Source organism: Rhea americana, unplaced genomic scaffold (genome assembly GCF_003343005.1).
Source record: "Rhea americana isolate MKP2758 unplaced genomic scaffold, rheAme1 scaffold_115, whole genome shotgun sequence".
NCBI classification, from domain to species: Eukaryota; Metazoa; Chordata; class Aves; order Rheiformes; family Rheidae; genus Rhea; species Rhea americana.
The window spans coordinates 1156964-1171453 of NW_028185206.1; the positions used below are offsets into that span (position 1 = coordinate 1156964).

Consider the following 14490-nt stretch of genomic DNA (forward strand, 5'->3'; position numbering starts at 1 on the left):
TTATGCTGGAAAGGTCAAAYAGGCCCAGTAAGTAGGATGCAGTTTGAAATGTCTGAAATGTTWGAAAGGCTCTCCAGGATTGAAGTTGAGCTCTTTTATTAATTGCTCAGACAAACTAGTTCTTAACRGTGCTTGGCCAAAAAGTGTAACGTATTAGTTGCTTATCCCTTATGGAAGGTCTCCTTTTTTAATTTCTTTTTTCTTTTTTTTTTTTGAGTTATTCAAGGCTGCAAGGCCTATCCATTCTCATGTTGGCATCATCCGTCATGAAAAAAAAGAGGGGATTTTGCCATCTGTCACCACTAATTTGCATCCCTATTCCAACAGACACTTGGAGTGCTGCAGGACAGTTGAGTTTCTCATGAAAAAGCTCTACTCCAGCCTTTCCTTTTAGCTCTCATCTAGTCCTTTTCCTTCTACAGCCTCACCTAGAATCAGCCTAGGCTAAAAAGCTTGGGTGGGGAATGTAATAGTAAAGAGGGGATTTTCTTTTGCATCTTAAGGTTAAGGCAGTGGAGAGCTCTGAAAGGAAGGACTAAATGAAAAATCCATTCTCTTTATCAGCATGTACTAAAAATATGCATTTTAATTTCCATTCCAGCMATTGCTGTCAGTTCACTAGGAATTAAATGAATTAAATAGTAATGAATTAGCACTCCACTTTACATTTCTCTATGTACCATTTAAGAGAACTACAGCTGGCAAAATCGCATATAAAATATTGTCTGCAGAGTTCTAGGTAATGTTTAGGTTCAGTGTGGCTGAAAATATATTTCTGAAAGTACAGTTCGGAAGAAACGTTAAACCCATCTCCAAGGTGTGTATTTTTTGGTGCAGCTGCTCTTGTGATGTACCATAAAAGCATGAGTCACAAAGCTAATTTTGACAAAAAGGAAACAGAACAGCTCCTGACCTTTCTTAATCTTAAAATGTCCTCATTCTAAATGCAGAGAGACTTCATCTCTTCTGAGTCCAGAAAAAATTTATTCCATGAAAAGATTTGATGATATGAAAAGCACTCTTGTAGCCTGGCTTGCACTTCTGCTTCATTCAGTGTCTTCTCTAATTGGTTTGTCTTAGTCTGAGTGAAGCTGTGCCCTTTGGAAAGATTTTTGTTTAATTCTGCATCACAAAATCCAGCAAGAATCATTAGCTTTTGGAAGTCCTATCTTAATTCAGTATTCAACAAATTTGTTTTCTAGGATAGCCACTATTGGCTGTGCATATTATATTGTGTGATGCACAGAAGTTTTTTTTTTCACTAAAGATTTTTCATTCATGTGGGTTTTTTTTCTATACAGCCTGCCACTTTGTATGAAGTCCCAAAATACAGAGCATAGACTTTGATGTTCTTTTATTCTGATGTGTCATTATGATCCAAGTTCTTTTTTCTTACATAGATTACAAGCCATTATATAATACATATGAGACTTACATGGTATCCATGTATCTGAAAGAGGAGCCTATTCATTTGATACTAAATTCCCAAGTTTAATAAAGCGAAGTTGTGACATTTGAAAAAAAAAWTTTGATTAGTCTCTATATAGTAGGTAGTTTACATTATAATTTAGCTAAGCTATAGACGGTAACTTCAGTCTCAATGCTTRTGTCTGCTTTGGGAGCCTTTTCTCTTTTTCGAGATTACAATTTAAGTGATAAATTTCTAGCATGATAGCCAGAAATATGCCAATTATCTGGAAAAAAATGACTACCRATTTTGTAGAACAATTGTTTTCTCTCTGACTTTGACTTAGGCACTTCAAATTTAGCAAAGGTAGCCTTTTTATAAAACAGGAATATGTCTTCTGCTGTTTTWCAGGAAATTTTCACATTGGGCAATTATCAACCCTCTGTAAATTAAATTCACTAATTGTTAAAAGATTTGTTAAAACCTGCTAGAGATAATCTCTGGAGATTTGATGTGTATTGTACCTGTTCCAGCCTCTTAGCAGGAAGGGTTTCCTGCATTTTAATACAAGATACCAAAATCAAGAACAAGAGGAAAGAAAGATCTGTGTGCTTAGTGTTGCTGTACTAGCATTACAAAAGACCACAGAGCATGACTTGAATGCAGATACTCTTAAGAATATATAAAAGTACAAAAGCAGTGAAGAAAGTAAGAGAACTTCAAGAAGGGAAAAAAACAGTTGTTCAGTCAACATTAACTACTACATTAACATTACATTAACTACTTATTAATGAAATCCAGTTCTGCTTTTGACTTCATGTGTGATACTGTGACTGACCAAACTTGTTCCTCATTCGCTTTCATTTTTCTGAAAGTTTAATGAGACCCTCACATCTGAATTACAGACTGCATATATAGCTCCACGTGACTCCAGGTGCAGCTGGGCTTTTAGTACAATCACTGTAAAAATACAGAGGTGGAACTTCATCCACAAAGGTACGTACATGTCAACACAGCAATCAGGTGCTTAAATGGCTTCAYGTATCTGGCCTCAGCTGCCCCAAAGTTGGCAGATATTCTAGATATTGCTACTCTTCAGTTTTCCAATAAATAAAATGAGAGTAAGTGCCTGCTTTCACAAAGGCTGTGAAAATTAACTTTGATGCTAGAACTCTSAAATATATTTTCTAAAACTTAAAGAGAATTTGCTGTTATTCAGAGCAGTTTATTTTTTATTGTACAAAAGTTCTTATGTTACCTCAACCCCACAGTACACTGCCACTTCTAGGGCACTGAATGAGGTTACCAATGGATTTGACCTCTGTCTGTTTCTCTCTTACCTCACTGGAAGAGAACTGCCTGTGTATAATAATCTTTATTTTGATAGGTGGGAAGAGGGAGTGTTTGCTTTTYGTCTTAAATGTGTTTACAGCTGTGTTTTTTATATTGGAAGACAGATGCACATGTATTTATCTTTAGTGCAGGAGATGGCARTATCTGTGACAACAGAAGAGTCATTCCAAAGCAGTTGTTCATCTCTCAGCCCCAAAAGTGCRCAAGTTAACAGCATTATGACAACACTTAATGGCAGCAGAGAATCCAAATGGTTGCTTTGTCTCTACAAAATCTTAGGTACTTGACAAAAAGTCCTTAAAAAACTGTTCAAGTCCTTGAAGAAAAGGTCTGTAAGTTTGATTTCAACAGTTTCATAGGAAGCCAGAGAACAGATTGAATCAAATGTTGCTGAGATGTGTTCTTATTTTCCAAACATCTCATTATCCATTTGCCTCTTCTAGAYTCCAGCTGTCTAAAAGTTACGTTTTTTTACAGTGATCAGAGTTTAAGAGACATYTCTATAGCACAGTTTATTAGCTCTTCAAATTTAACTAAAGACTTCATCAAAATGGGCTTTTCCCCTGACAAACACACAACCACAGCTTCCTACCAAAAATACTGTTCAATTTTGGAGGGTGAAGTTTCATGACAGAGTTAAAATGAGACTATTTATGGCAATCTCTTTCAAAAGATCATTACGACCCATTTACTATATAGCAGTCTTTGCCGTCTGTCATAATTTAAACATTTTAGGTTTATACTACTAAGAGTGGAATAAGTTCTTCTGACTTCTTCAGATTTTTTAGCAAACTGTTACTATTTCATAGACAACACTAATTTAGGCATATTTTAATAAAGATTAAACTACATGTTTTACAACTACATGCCCACATTCAGATTACACTGGTTTTCAGGCAAAGAGAGGGTCYAAGTTAACCTCTGATACAAAGGGAAATCTGTCATTAAAAAAAAACTTTAAAAAATGCAAGAGAATTGTAACTTTTATCCTAGGAACTAACTTGTTTTTCTTACCTGACAAAAAGAGTCCTTTGTAAGCCACAAGACTGACTGCAGCACTGCYACAGTAGATCAGGTTAACTGTACGAAGCCAGGTAAAGCACAGGTACAGCTGTACAATGACCTCACTTTGGTTCTRCTCCATGAAAGGAGCAGTGGATCACACAGTCTTTACATGGAAAGAAGCAGCTTTCAAAAATGTGCTGAAAACTAATGTTACATTAAACTATTTGCATTTAACTTGATTTATTAGTGAAGCCCATATTTTCCTTTTGATGGGGAGGGAGTTGCTTAACTCTTTATTAGAATTCCCTCATATTAAGTAAATGCAGTTACAACATTCCAACATTCTGTCTTAGATTACAATATGCTAATAAATTTCCTCACCAGAATTGCTACTTCCTATATACAAACCTTTTAATCCCTCCGTAGTCTTCAAAGAAAAACTACGTGATTTTGAATTGTGTCTCTTTTTGTGCTTTCTGCCAGACAAGTCAGAGAAAGATAATGTCCCCTTGAGTTTTTTTTTTTTTTTTAAMAAAAAGTCTTTAACAAACAGCCAGAACTGAATGAATGATACTTAGTTCAATCTTTATACAACCAGTTCCAATTCATGCAGAGCAGCACAGAAAATTTCAGTTCAAAAAGGAATGGCTTTAATTGAGTAGAAGTACTATGAGAGAGGAGCTGATCAGCTCTTACAGAGGTATACCTACAAAATTAATGTGAAAAAGAAGCAAACAGATAACACTACCTCATATCTAATGTAGTGTTCTGAAACAGGTATTTTTACTAATTTGCTTGGATCAGAAGAACCATTACTAAAGGTGTAGTCACAGAAGTCAATTCAAAAAATTACGTGAATTTGCACTATTACTGCCCTGCTGGCGCAGCGAGCTGTAGGATGTTACCTCACCTACAGCACAGCAGTTCAGCTAAGTTCTCTTCACTTCWGTACTAAGTTATCTGACTAAGCAGCACTAGGCTTCCCTGGCAGGACAGGAAYGACTTCAACTTCTGCAGCCGGCTGTTCATTTAACAGCTTATCACAGCCAAAGGCCTAAATTGCTCGCTCCCTTAACAAAGACAAAATGAAGGGTATGTTAGATAGAACATATGCATTTAAACTCTCAGGCCACTATGAATGTTAGAAATTAAGTAYAAGTAATTTTCAGTAAATCTATTAGCTACAGAATATCATTTAAAGAAGACTAGATATGGTCTTTTCATGAACAGCTTCAAGTTGAACCTGATTATTAAACAGCTATCAATTACACAAAACATCCTGAAAAGTCTAAAACACAAGTTTTTTGGGTTTCTCCCAAGTAAATTCTTCTCTCCCAAAGTGCCCATAACAAGCTGTTTTTTGATAGATTGGCCTCTTCAAATCCAGCTCCCTACACAGAAAGAAAAAGAATGTAAGTTTTACTTAACTCTACTCCAAAGTATATTATTATACAGACATACCAGAGGGATAATCAGTGATATCACTGGAAGAAAGACAAAAAAAACCACAGACTTTTAACTACACTCTTTTCTTGCAGAATCACCTAAATTTACCATTGGAAATGTAGCAGGGTTAATGGCTTCAATTTAAAGTAACGAGAAATAGTTCTTCAAATTTGTCACAGATTAGATAAGTATGCGGTTAAACTTTATACACATTACAATGCACAAGCATTAAAAATATAATAAAGTTCAGCTATACTTGTGCAAGCCTCAAGGTGTTTTGTGTTATTGCCAGTGTATTTTGCAATGCTGCTATGCCATAAAGATGATGATGATCTKAAAAGAAACAGCCAGAGATGATTATCTAGAGGACAGAGAATCATCCAATATCACTTTCATGCAAAGAATGAATTACTCCAGATTTATAACTAAAACTGTAGTGTGATATATACCTTTGCTCCCTGGATTACCAGCACCAGTTGCAGACACCCATTGTTGGATGGCAGTAACTGGAGATTTTAAGCTGCTTATATAGGCACACAAAGACATTGTTTAGAATAAGGCTTAACACTGATTATGACTAGATAAATAATGAAGATTTAAGTCACAATTATTACTTTTTAATCTGCAAAGTATAGTGGATTACAGCTATTAACGGRGTAGCCACAGATATCTTGATTTCAGGTAGCGCCTGAAACATTTTGAGGCTTTTCTTCTGTTTGTTCTTATGTTTTGAATTCTCTTTGAAAACATATTTAAAATAGATGATTAGTATCTTACACTAATGGAAAGAAAAATGGCTGAGGAATAGTAAAGTAAGGAAAGAAGAACAAATACAGGATAATCCATTTTCAGATGGTGAAGATATTATGTATTCTTGTACTTGAGGGGACATTTATGTGTATTGTGAAGTACAGTAGCTAAATCTTKTTTTGAACAGTATTTTGTGTAATATGAGCAGATGCTCTAAAGGCTAGTAAGGTCAATTGCACCTGACCCTAATAAAAAAGCTATCAAAATCTGAATGCTGACWAAATGACAAAGACAGCATGAAGTTTTTGTGTTTAGTTGATTAGAAATGGTACCATTCAAAGAAGTTTTAAAGGTAAAGCTTAACAATGAAATATTCACTGGACAATGCTACTGTTTTTGCCTGTTTTTCACTCCTTTCAGCACTTCCATGACTAAGATAATGTACTTGGAAAATGCAGCATTTTTTCAGCACACTACACTTAGGAAAGTATCTGGAAGCCATCACACATATTATGGATGGCGATGAACTGCCATAATTACAAAAGCAAAGAAGAGTTTGCTTATACTTGTAAACTGAAAACACTTGGAAAAATATTACCCAGTAACAGTAGTCACTGTAATCCCTTGCATTAGCTCAGAATATAAAAAGAAACGTCATTTCTACTCTCAGCATGTATGTTCAGAAAACATTCTTAAAAGCAAATGCCAAGGGTTGGCCTCATTACCAAAATGTTACTGCTCGTCAGAAATGGCTATCCTTTTTAAGGAGCAGAAGACACCTCCTATCCTGTAAGATACAGACAAATATTTTCAAGATTCCTATGGAATGTGTAGCTCTGGATTTAAAAGTGAGGTGAATGATTAAAAGCAGTTTCTTCAAGTAATGAGATACCTAACATATATACCAGCATTTTAGAACAAAAGAGTTTTAAAACCAGCATAGCACGAAGTGATAAACTGGTTCCTCTTTGCAGGAGTTAATCTCTTGATAACTATCTCAAGAGTTCTTTCAATTTTACGGAGTTCAATAAAGGTGAATTCAGTGTGGCTGCTTCCTTAATGGAGAAAACAGTGTTTTTCTCAGTTAGTTTTACATGTCATAAAACTTGCAAGAAGTTCAGCCAGTCAAGTTTGGTAAAAAATAGTCAAAAAATCCTTTTCTCTCTGAAAAGGATAATGYACATGCTTCTGTAAACAGAAGGATTATGTCCATCTAAAACATCTACTTATTCAGCTCCAGAAACAGTGAAGGAATATAGCTGGATTGGCTTCAGGGGACAGCTTAAGTAGCTTTATGTTTTCTTGTCCTTACTGACTGTRTGGCAGCCTCAGTAACTTGCACATTTCTAATCACAACTGAACTTGAGGACAGTTCATCTCATGGTGGGATTTTTGTTTTATTTTGTTTTTATAAATATATGCACTATATCAATTACTTTCAAAGGTTTAAGAGAGCATTTAAGAAAYCTAGACTCCTTTTAAATTAAGTTCATTTGATTTCAAATGGGCCTCACAAGACTGCGTGACAAATAGGGACAACTAGGGCTCTTATTGTTCAGCTTTTTTGATTCAGAATATGGGTTACATTTTCACCTCACGAAGAAGCTAGCTGCTTAGAAGTATTCTTTTCTATTTTGAGCTAATGGCCAATATCTCCAGAAAAGCAACAGCAAACACTAGCCTGTCACTACTGTGGTAGGTCAACACTCAGTGTCTTTATAACAGGTAAGGCCAAATTATGAAATCCCAATGTCCTACTGATTTTAGTGGGGCTATTTGTGAAATGAGGGCACCAGTATCTTGCCATCTTATGGCAGCTGTCTCGCATGCTGTTTCCACCTAAAAATCAGATGCAAGGAGACCATACTCACAGAGTACTTCTTGGTAAGAGCAATATTCTGAATACTCTCCAGATAAGGCAGGAATGGGGAGCCTTACRTGCCCTGTTAACAGGCTGTTTGGAAAGCCTAACTATAGTTAATGTTAAATTTTAATTATACTTTATCAAGCACAACACAACCTGGCTAATGAGCTGCAATAAGCAGCACACTACCATGGTTACTGGGAGATGTTACATGATGTAATTTAGACCAATCTTATTTATTCAAAACATTTTGTCACGAGATTTTAGAACTGTCTCTGTATCTTTAGTGAGTGCATGGCAAGAGTAGATATAACAGCAATAACAGGCATAGGATGAAGGTGTCTTCAGCTGGGTGAGAAGCTAGAAGCTTTAATATTAAACTGCTTAAGAGACCGCTACAAATACAAATTATTCCCTTCAGTAAATACTAATGGYACACAAACCTTATGATAGCTCCAAGGCGTAGATCAAAGTTTTTCTGTACAATCTCGAGCAGTTCTTCCTCCGATCTGTCCGACGTGCCATAATGAAACACCGAGATTGCAAGAGGATGACTGAGACCAATAGCGTATGATAGCTGTAGGGCACATGCAAAAAATCCAAAAGCAATTAAAACATTTTGCTAAAGCAAAAAGATTTATATTGCTTATCAGGGGAAGATTTCACATGCACTTTTTTCTGTATAAGGAAAGCTAGGAGATGTGTTCTTGCTATTTTATTTTAGAAAATTAGCAGTTTTCTTCAGAGAATAATCAGCTTGGAAAATACTTGACCCAAATGACATGACTTAAAAGCAAAAGAGGTGCTTTCCAAACTTCAGACACTGCCATGCCGCATCATTCAGCTCAGCTATATCCAAGGACTCCATGCCACTGAGGCAGGAAGGTCTGAGATCTGTAAGTATTTCCAGTTCTCAATGAGACAGAGAAAAAATTATATAGGATGAGAAAAATGTTTACATCTCCTTAAAGCACTCATGCTGCCTTTCCAGAGCACCATTACTTGGTACATCTCTAGTACTAGGCAGGAAGAAAGAAGAGTATTAGGCAATCCTGTTTCAGTGTTTGTCTACCCTCACGGTGAGAAACTGCCACAACCTGTGTCCATTTCCTTATCCTTTCATTATACACTTCTAAGAAAACTCTGTCTCTGTTTTCTCTAAAACCATCCGTCAAACAGGTGGGGACAGCTGTCAAATTCCTTTCTCCTTGCCTTCTCCTCCCCGGGCTGAACAAAGGCCCTTCTCTCTGCCCCTCCCTGGATGTGCCCCCACCAGCCTCCCCACGGGTGGTCTCCACTGGACTTCCTCCACAGCGTCAGTGTCTGTCTTGCCCTGTCTGGGAAGCCCAGACTGGACACCAACCCCAGGTATGATTGGGTTCACAATGTCAATGGTAGGTGAAAGACCTCTCCTTCCCTCAGCTGCGCCCAGTCTTGCTAAGACAACCCTGACCATGGCCAGCTCCAGTGTCATGGGCTCCAGCCAATGCATATCCCCATAACTGCTCACTGGGACCCTGATCAGCAGCCCAGCCCACCAGGSCCAGCACATGCTGCCGCCCCCAGCTGAGGCAGGTCTCAGTCTCTGCCTCCGCAGAAACTTCTCCCAGAGTTGGATGAAAACCTTTGAAATAACCAGTCATGCTGTTGACTCCAAGTAGTAGGAAATTCATCACTTCCAATTTGGTCACTCTGACATTAATTTAACTTTTAAATAAAACAAAGCCTATTAGTGTCAACTTCCAGACACCAGCTTTTTTTTTTTTTTTTTTTTTTTTACATTTTTCCCAGCAAAACCAGAAAGTTCTTCATTGAGAGTCCTCAACATTTAAATGTTTATATATAGCAATCAAGTTATTCTTCCCTTTCAAATATATCAATATCCTTAAGATGTCCTGTGGAAGACTTGTTCTCCCAGAGTCTGAGTTATTTCCATGCGGTCCCTGGAGCTTCCCCAGTATTTTCATGTATTTTCCAAAATGCAATTATTGAAACTATTTTGATAAAATAGTTATCAAAGTAACCTGAGAAGTGTTACCTGCGATTTCACTATATTCCACTTTGTAGCACTTTTCTTACATCCAAGAATCACATTAGCTTCTTTACACCACAACCCACCACAACCCAGCACTGACAGATTCTCCTGAAATGTATTTCCTCAATCATTCAGTCCCTTCATGGGATATAGTCCTCCTGTTGTATAGGCTAGCACACACTTCTTTTTCTTCCATTAAAATATATTTGAATGAATATGCATTTTGCTAGAATGTGACTAAGCAGTGCAAACTCTTCTGCATCCATCACTTATCTTCCTCATTGTCTCTTCCTTCTCCATATATCAAAAAGTAACAGTCCAAATGACACAGTTCAGCAGCAAAGTACTGATCTGTTAGAAACTGTCCTAATCATCTCTACTAGCTAATTTTGATACCATGTTCTACCTGTTTTGCATTAACTAAGAAGCTGATAATTTTTTTATCATACTAAATAAAACCTACACAGTATTTGCAATACATACAGCTAATCAGTCCATACTATCCTGCATTATCCATTTTGCCTTTTCAGTAGTAAAAGGTGGTTAGCATTAGCCTCAGCAGAGGCTGGGAATGTCGTACTACAGCACACTGTGACTACTGGGCTGGAGACAGACACATAGGGCAATTCTGTGCAGGACAAACTTGATGTATTTTCTTTTTGTTAACTTTTCATCCAGTCTTCCGCCACTTCACACAACCTCTTCTTCTCTGCTCTCATCCTCTCCCTACTCCCTCCTGCTTCTAATGTCTACTGATAATAACTGGTATCTCTGAAGTTGTTGTTAACAAGATCAGTCTTACTGTGTCTAGAGCCAGGCTCATATATTTAAGGATGGTCTCTGGAAAGTACTGGAATAACTATATTCCCATCTAACTCAAGAATTAAGCCAATGATATGTGTGTTAAAAAATCCCATTCAGAATATGCGTACCAAGAAGTCTCAAGAGTTAAGTCTCAAGTTTGTGTTCTGTCCCCTCAGAAAGCACAGTTACCAGCCATTTGCTAACCATCACTTTGTTCCATGCCACTTCCCACACTCCCCTTCCTTGTTGTACTCCAGACTTCAAGTTTGACAAGGGATCAAATATGCACACAATGCCTTGCACAGGAGGCCTTGTTCCTAACTGGGATGTCTGGGTACTATATCATTGATCATAACCACGTTTATCTAGCCCTATCTCTAGCCCATGGGAAAGTAAAGGGTGCTGAACACAGTYCTGCAGCAAAACATAAGTTATGGCTACTTTTTACTGTAGTAATTTGTTGTGCTGAGTTAGAGCTATTACACAGCAGCCACTCGGAGTAAGTACATGCATAAACAAGCATTGCAAACTGCCTAGACAAACTTTAATTGTTCTGCATTCACTTTGCATTTATATTTAACGGTGAAACTGTCTAAGGGCCAATAAAACACCTTTTTCCATTTCTTTCATTTAGTAGTCCAAAGTATTCACGCATAAAGAAGGAACTGCATTTATTCTGAGGATCTAAGACTGAGGAAACTGGTTCTTGTTTTAACCTACACAARAAGTATTATACAAGACTGAATTTTGTTTTCAGTTACACATCACACTGTAGTAGTGTATTAGGGAATCCACAGTAACTTAATGGTAATTTCAAATATAACTTGAAATGGTCTAAGTTACAACTAATACATCCACACAACACAGCAGGCTACACAAAATGTGTCACTGCTAACCTAAGTGTCTGTAATGTGCTGGTACAGCCTGGGTTGGAGTGCAGCAACAGTGTGTGTATGCAGATTGCAGAAGGTGCAGGGGATCACTGGAGATGCTGGAAGTAAAAGCAAGGATGACACTAACAAGAGCTTGGTGCAGGGATGGATTACTTTCCCAGTTGCTCTTACCTGGATTAATACTCTTTTACAGAGACCAGCTTTCACCAGAGATTTTGCAACCCAGCGAGCTGCATATGCTGCAGAGCGATCAACTTTGGAAGGATCTTTTCCAGAGAAAGCACCCCCACCATGGGCTCCCCAGCCGCCATAGGTATCAACAATGATCTTCCTGCCAGTCAGTCCWGCATCGCTCTGCAGAACAAACAGTTGAATACATTCATGAGACACCAGAGTTTACCCAATCCTATTCTGTGTTATTGGATAGAGCTTTGTTCTAGATTTTCCAGATGGCAGTGATTACAACGCTTGCCTTCTCATGCGACAATTTAATGAATGTTGTTTACTTGAGTGGATTTTTTTCAGAAATGTACTAAGCCATCAGTGCTGCAATAACTTTTGAAGAGTGATGTGAATGCAGAACAACTATAATTATTACAAAAAGTGGGTTCTCTTCAAATGCTCCATCATGAAACATGATCTCTGGATCACTGGATAATGATTTCACTCAGTTAACACCTCGTGGAGGCCAAGAGTTTAGAGGAACAAAACCTCTCTGAAAAATAAATCACATGTGACCTAACAGATTAACAGCCTTCACTTACATATGAATTGAAAAGAGGAATAGGAGACTTTTGTTGTGCTGTCTTGCACAACAGAACTCAGCATTATAGCTGAGTTCACTCAATGGTTCTCTTGTGACACAAAGATTACTTGGTACTTGGAGTCAGATTTATTTTATTTATTTTTAACCTTTACTGCAAAGATTCTTCAAGTCAAGCATTTCAGTATATAACTTAAGGGCCAAATTTTGGTCATTTAAAATACTCTCTAGAATCAAGACAAAGATCCAAGAATTTCTATAATTGGCTGTCCAAGCAGATACAGCTTCAGTTTAGATACCAGCCACCCAATGGTAAAACTCAAGTAAAAGTGACTGATACTTCCTTAGAAACTTGAAGATTATTTTACTTAAAGGTGTACAGTTCATTACATTTTTGTGCAAGAGAATACTCAGACGCAYGTGGCAAAGTAGAACCCAAGCGTGTTTAGGATGTCCCTCTTTGAAATACCATACCTTAGGACCACCTTCTATAAACTTTTCACTTGGAAGGAGATGATAAATGGTATGCTCATCAAGGTACCTTTCTGGAATGACTACTTTAACAACTTTCTCCATTAGCTCCTTTTGTATTTGTTGTAGAGGTATATCAGGGGCATGATGGACTGAAATCACAAGTGTGTGCACTCGGATGGGCTCCACTGCTCCACTGCACTCCTTGTATTCCATTGTGACCTGGAAAAGGCAAAAGAGCAGTGGCTATTCATGGACAAGACCCTCACAGCATTCTTCTTCAGGCAGAATGCCAGCCTGAAAGTTAAAAATGAGCCTCACATTTTGTTTGCAGCAAAAAAATAAACAGCTGAAGGGAAATAGGATGACAGAGGCTGGAATTCTGAGGCTTTTATCAAATGGAGTTAAGGACAGGATATTACATGTATTGCCATAGAGTCACAGAATCATAGAACGGTAAGGTTGGAAGGGACCTCTGGAGATCATCTAGTCCAACCCTCAGCATAACTCCGTATGGGGACTGAACCCACAACCTTGGCATTAGCAGCACCACGCTCTAACCAACTGAGCTAAACAGAGAAGCAAAATAACAGTAAGAAAGCTACGGAATCCTGAGATTGTATCTGGCAGATACTAAAATCATTCACAGTTGGCCCACATTAACGTAACTTCAAATAGCAGATCTTCAAAGCAAGACCAAAATAAATTTTGGAAAACCTGGATAAAATAAGTAACTGTAGAGCACAATTTGGTGGGCTGTATACCAGTATTCACACTACACTAAAAACAAGTTGTTCTGTGAATGCTGTAACTACCCCAAGTCTTACAGATTTATGTCTTGTAACCAGCTGTCTTTGGTGCCTACTCAAGCTGCAACTGAAATTTTTCCTCTCACATTCTCTCCTATGTAGCATCTCCTAGAAAAATGATAGGTACAAAATCTCATCAAAAAATCCTTGGTTACAGATCCTCCACCCTTGATATTAAATGAAATGTCTGATTCAGCTCTGATTAATGGAATACAGAAATGATTTCCTACCTTTCGAAAGTAAGTAAGGCATCAATGTAACCCTGACCTATGCATGGCAAGTCTAACCAGAAATGGTGATCTGTCTTAAGCAACATTTCTTTGTAAACTGTAGCATAGATACAGGCATTTATAGACACAAAAATATGTGCTAGCATAATTCTATCCTTAACACAGATGTTCTTGTAGATGAAGAAGTTCTCTCAACTCTCCTGACTCTCAGAAATGTTTGGTTATGTGGTTATACCACATGAAGGTCAGTCTTTCCACATGTTCTATGCACTGCTGACAAAAGATACTATTTGGGACACACTGCATGTTGCACATCCACAATTGCAGCAGTACAAAAATTAATGCACCTCACTAATGCAACAAAAATGAAGAATAAAACACCTTCCTCTCCCAGAAGTGTGCCACAGGTATAGATTTCTCTCCCTTTCCTGCAGATTTTACACCTCAGAACAAGGAAGATTTACTGCCTCAGAGACTGCCAAATTGCAGCTCTTACAGCACTGTGATTTATCCACTCAGCTTTGCAGTACAACCATCAGTGGCTCTGGCCACAGATCAAATAGAGCAAATAAGAGGTTTGACAGTACAAGCAAGTTTTAATTGGGAAACCATAGATAGCACTGTCTCAATCTATGCTTCAGAAATGTAAGTATTTCTCC

General features: G+C 37.7%; 1 protein-coding gene across 1 annotated transcript in view; it reads right to left on the reverse strand.

Annotated features, from left to right (window-relative positions):
* Positions 1-5054: 5054 nt before the first annotated feature.
* LOC146600810 (S-adenosylmethionine synthase-like) overlaps positions 5055-14490 on the reverse strand; it is a 16585-nt gene continuing 7149 nt past the window's right edge. Inside the window, exons 6-9 of the mRNA XM_085316996.1 lie at positions 12796-13014; positions 11730-11912; positions 8270-8403; positions 5055-5157 (exon numbers count right to left, since the gene is read on the reverse strand). Coding sequence (XP_085173122.1) covers positions 5055-5157; positions 8270-8403; positions 11730-11912; positions 12796-13014 — 639 coding nt within the window. The remainder of the gene's footprint in view (positions 5158-8269; positions 8404-11729; positions 11913-12795; positions 13015-14490) is intronic.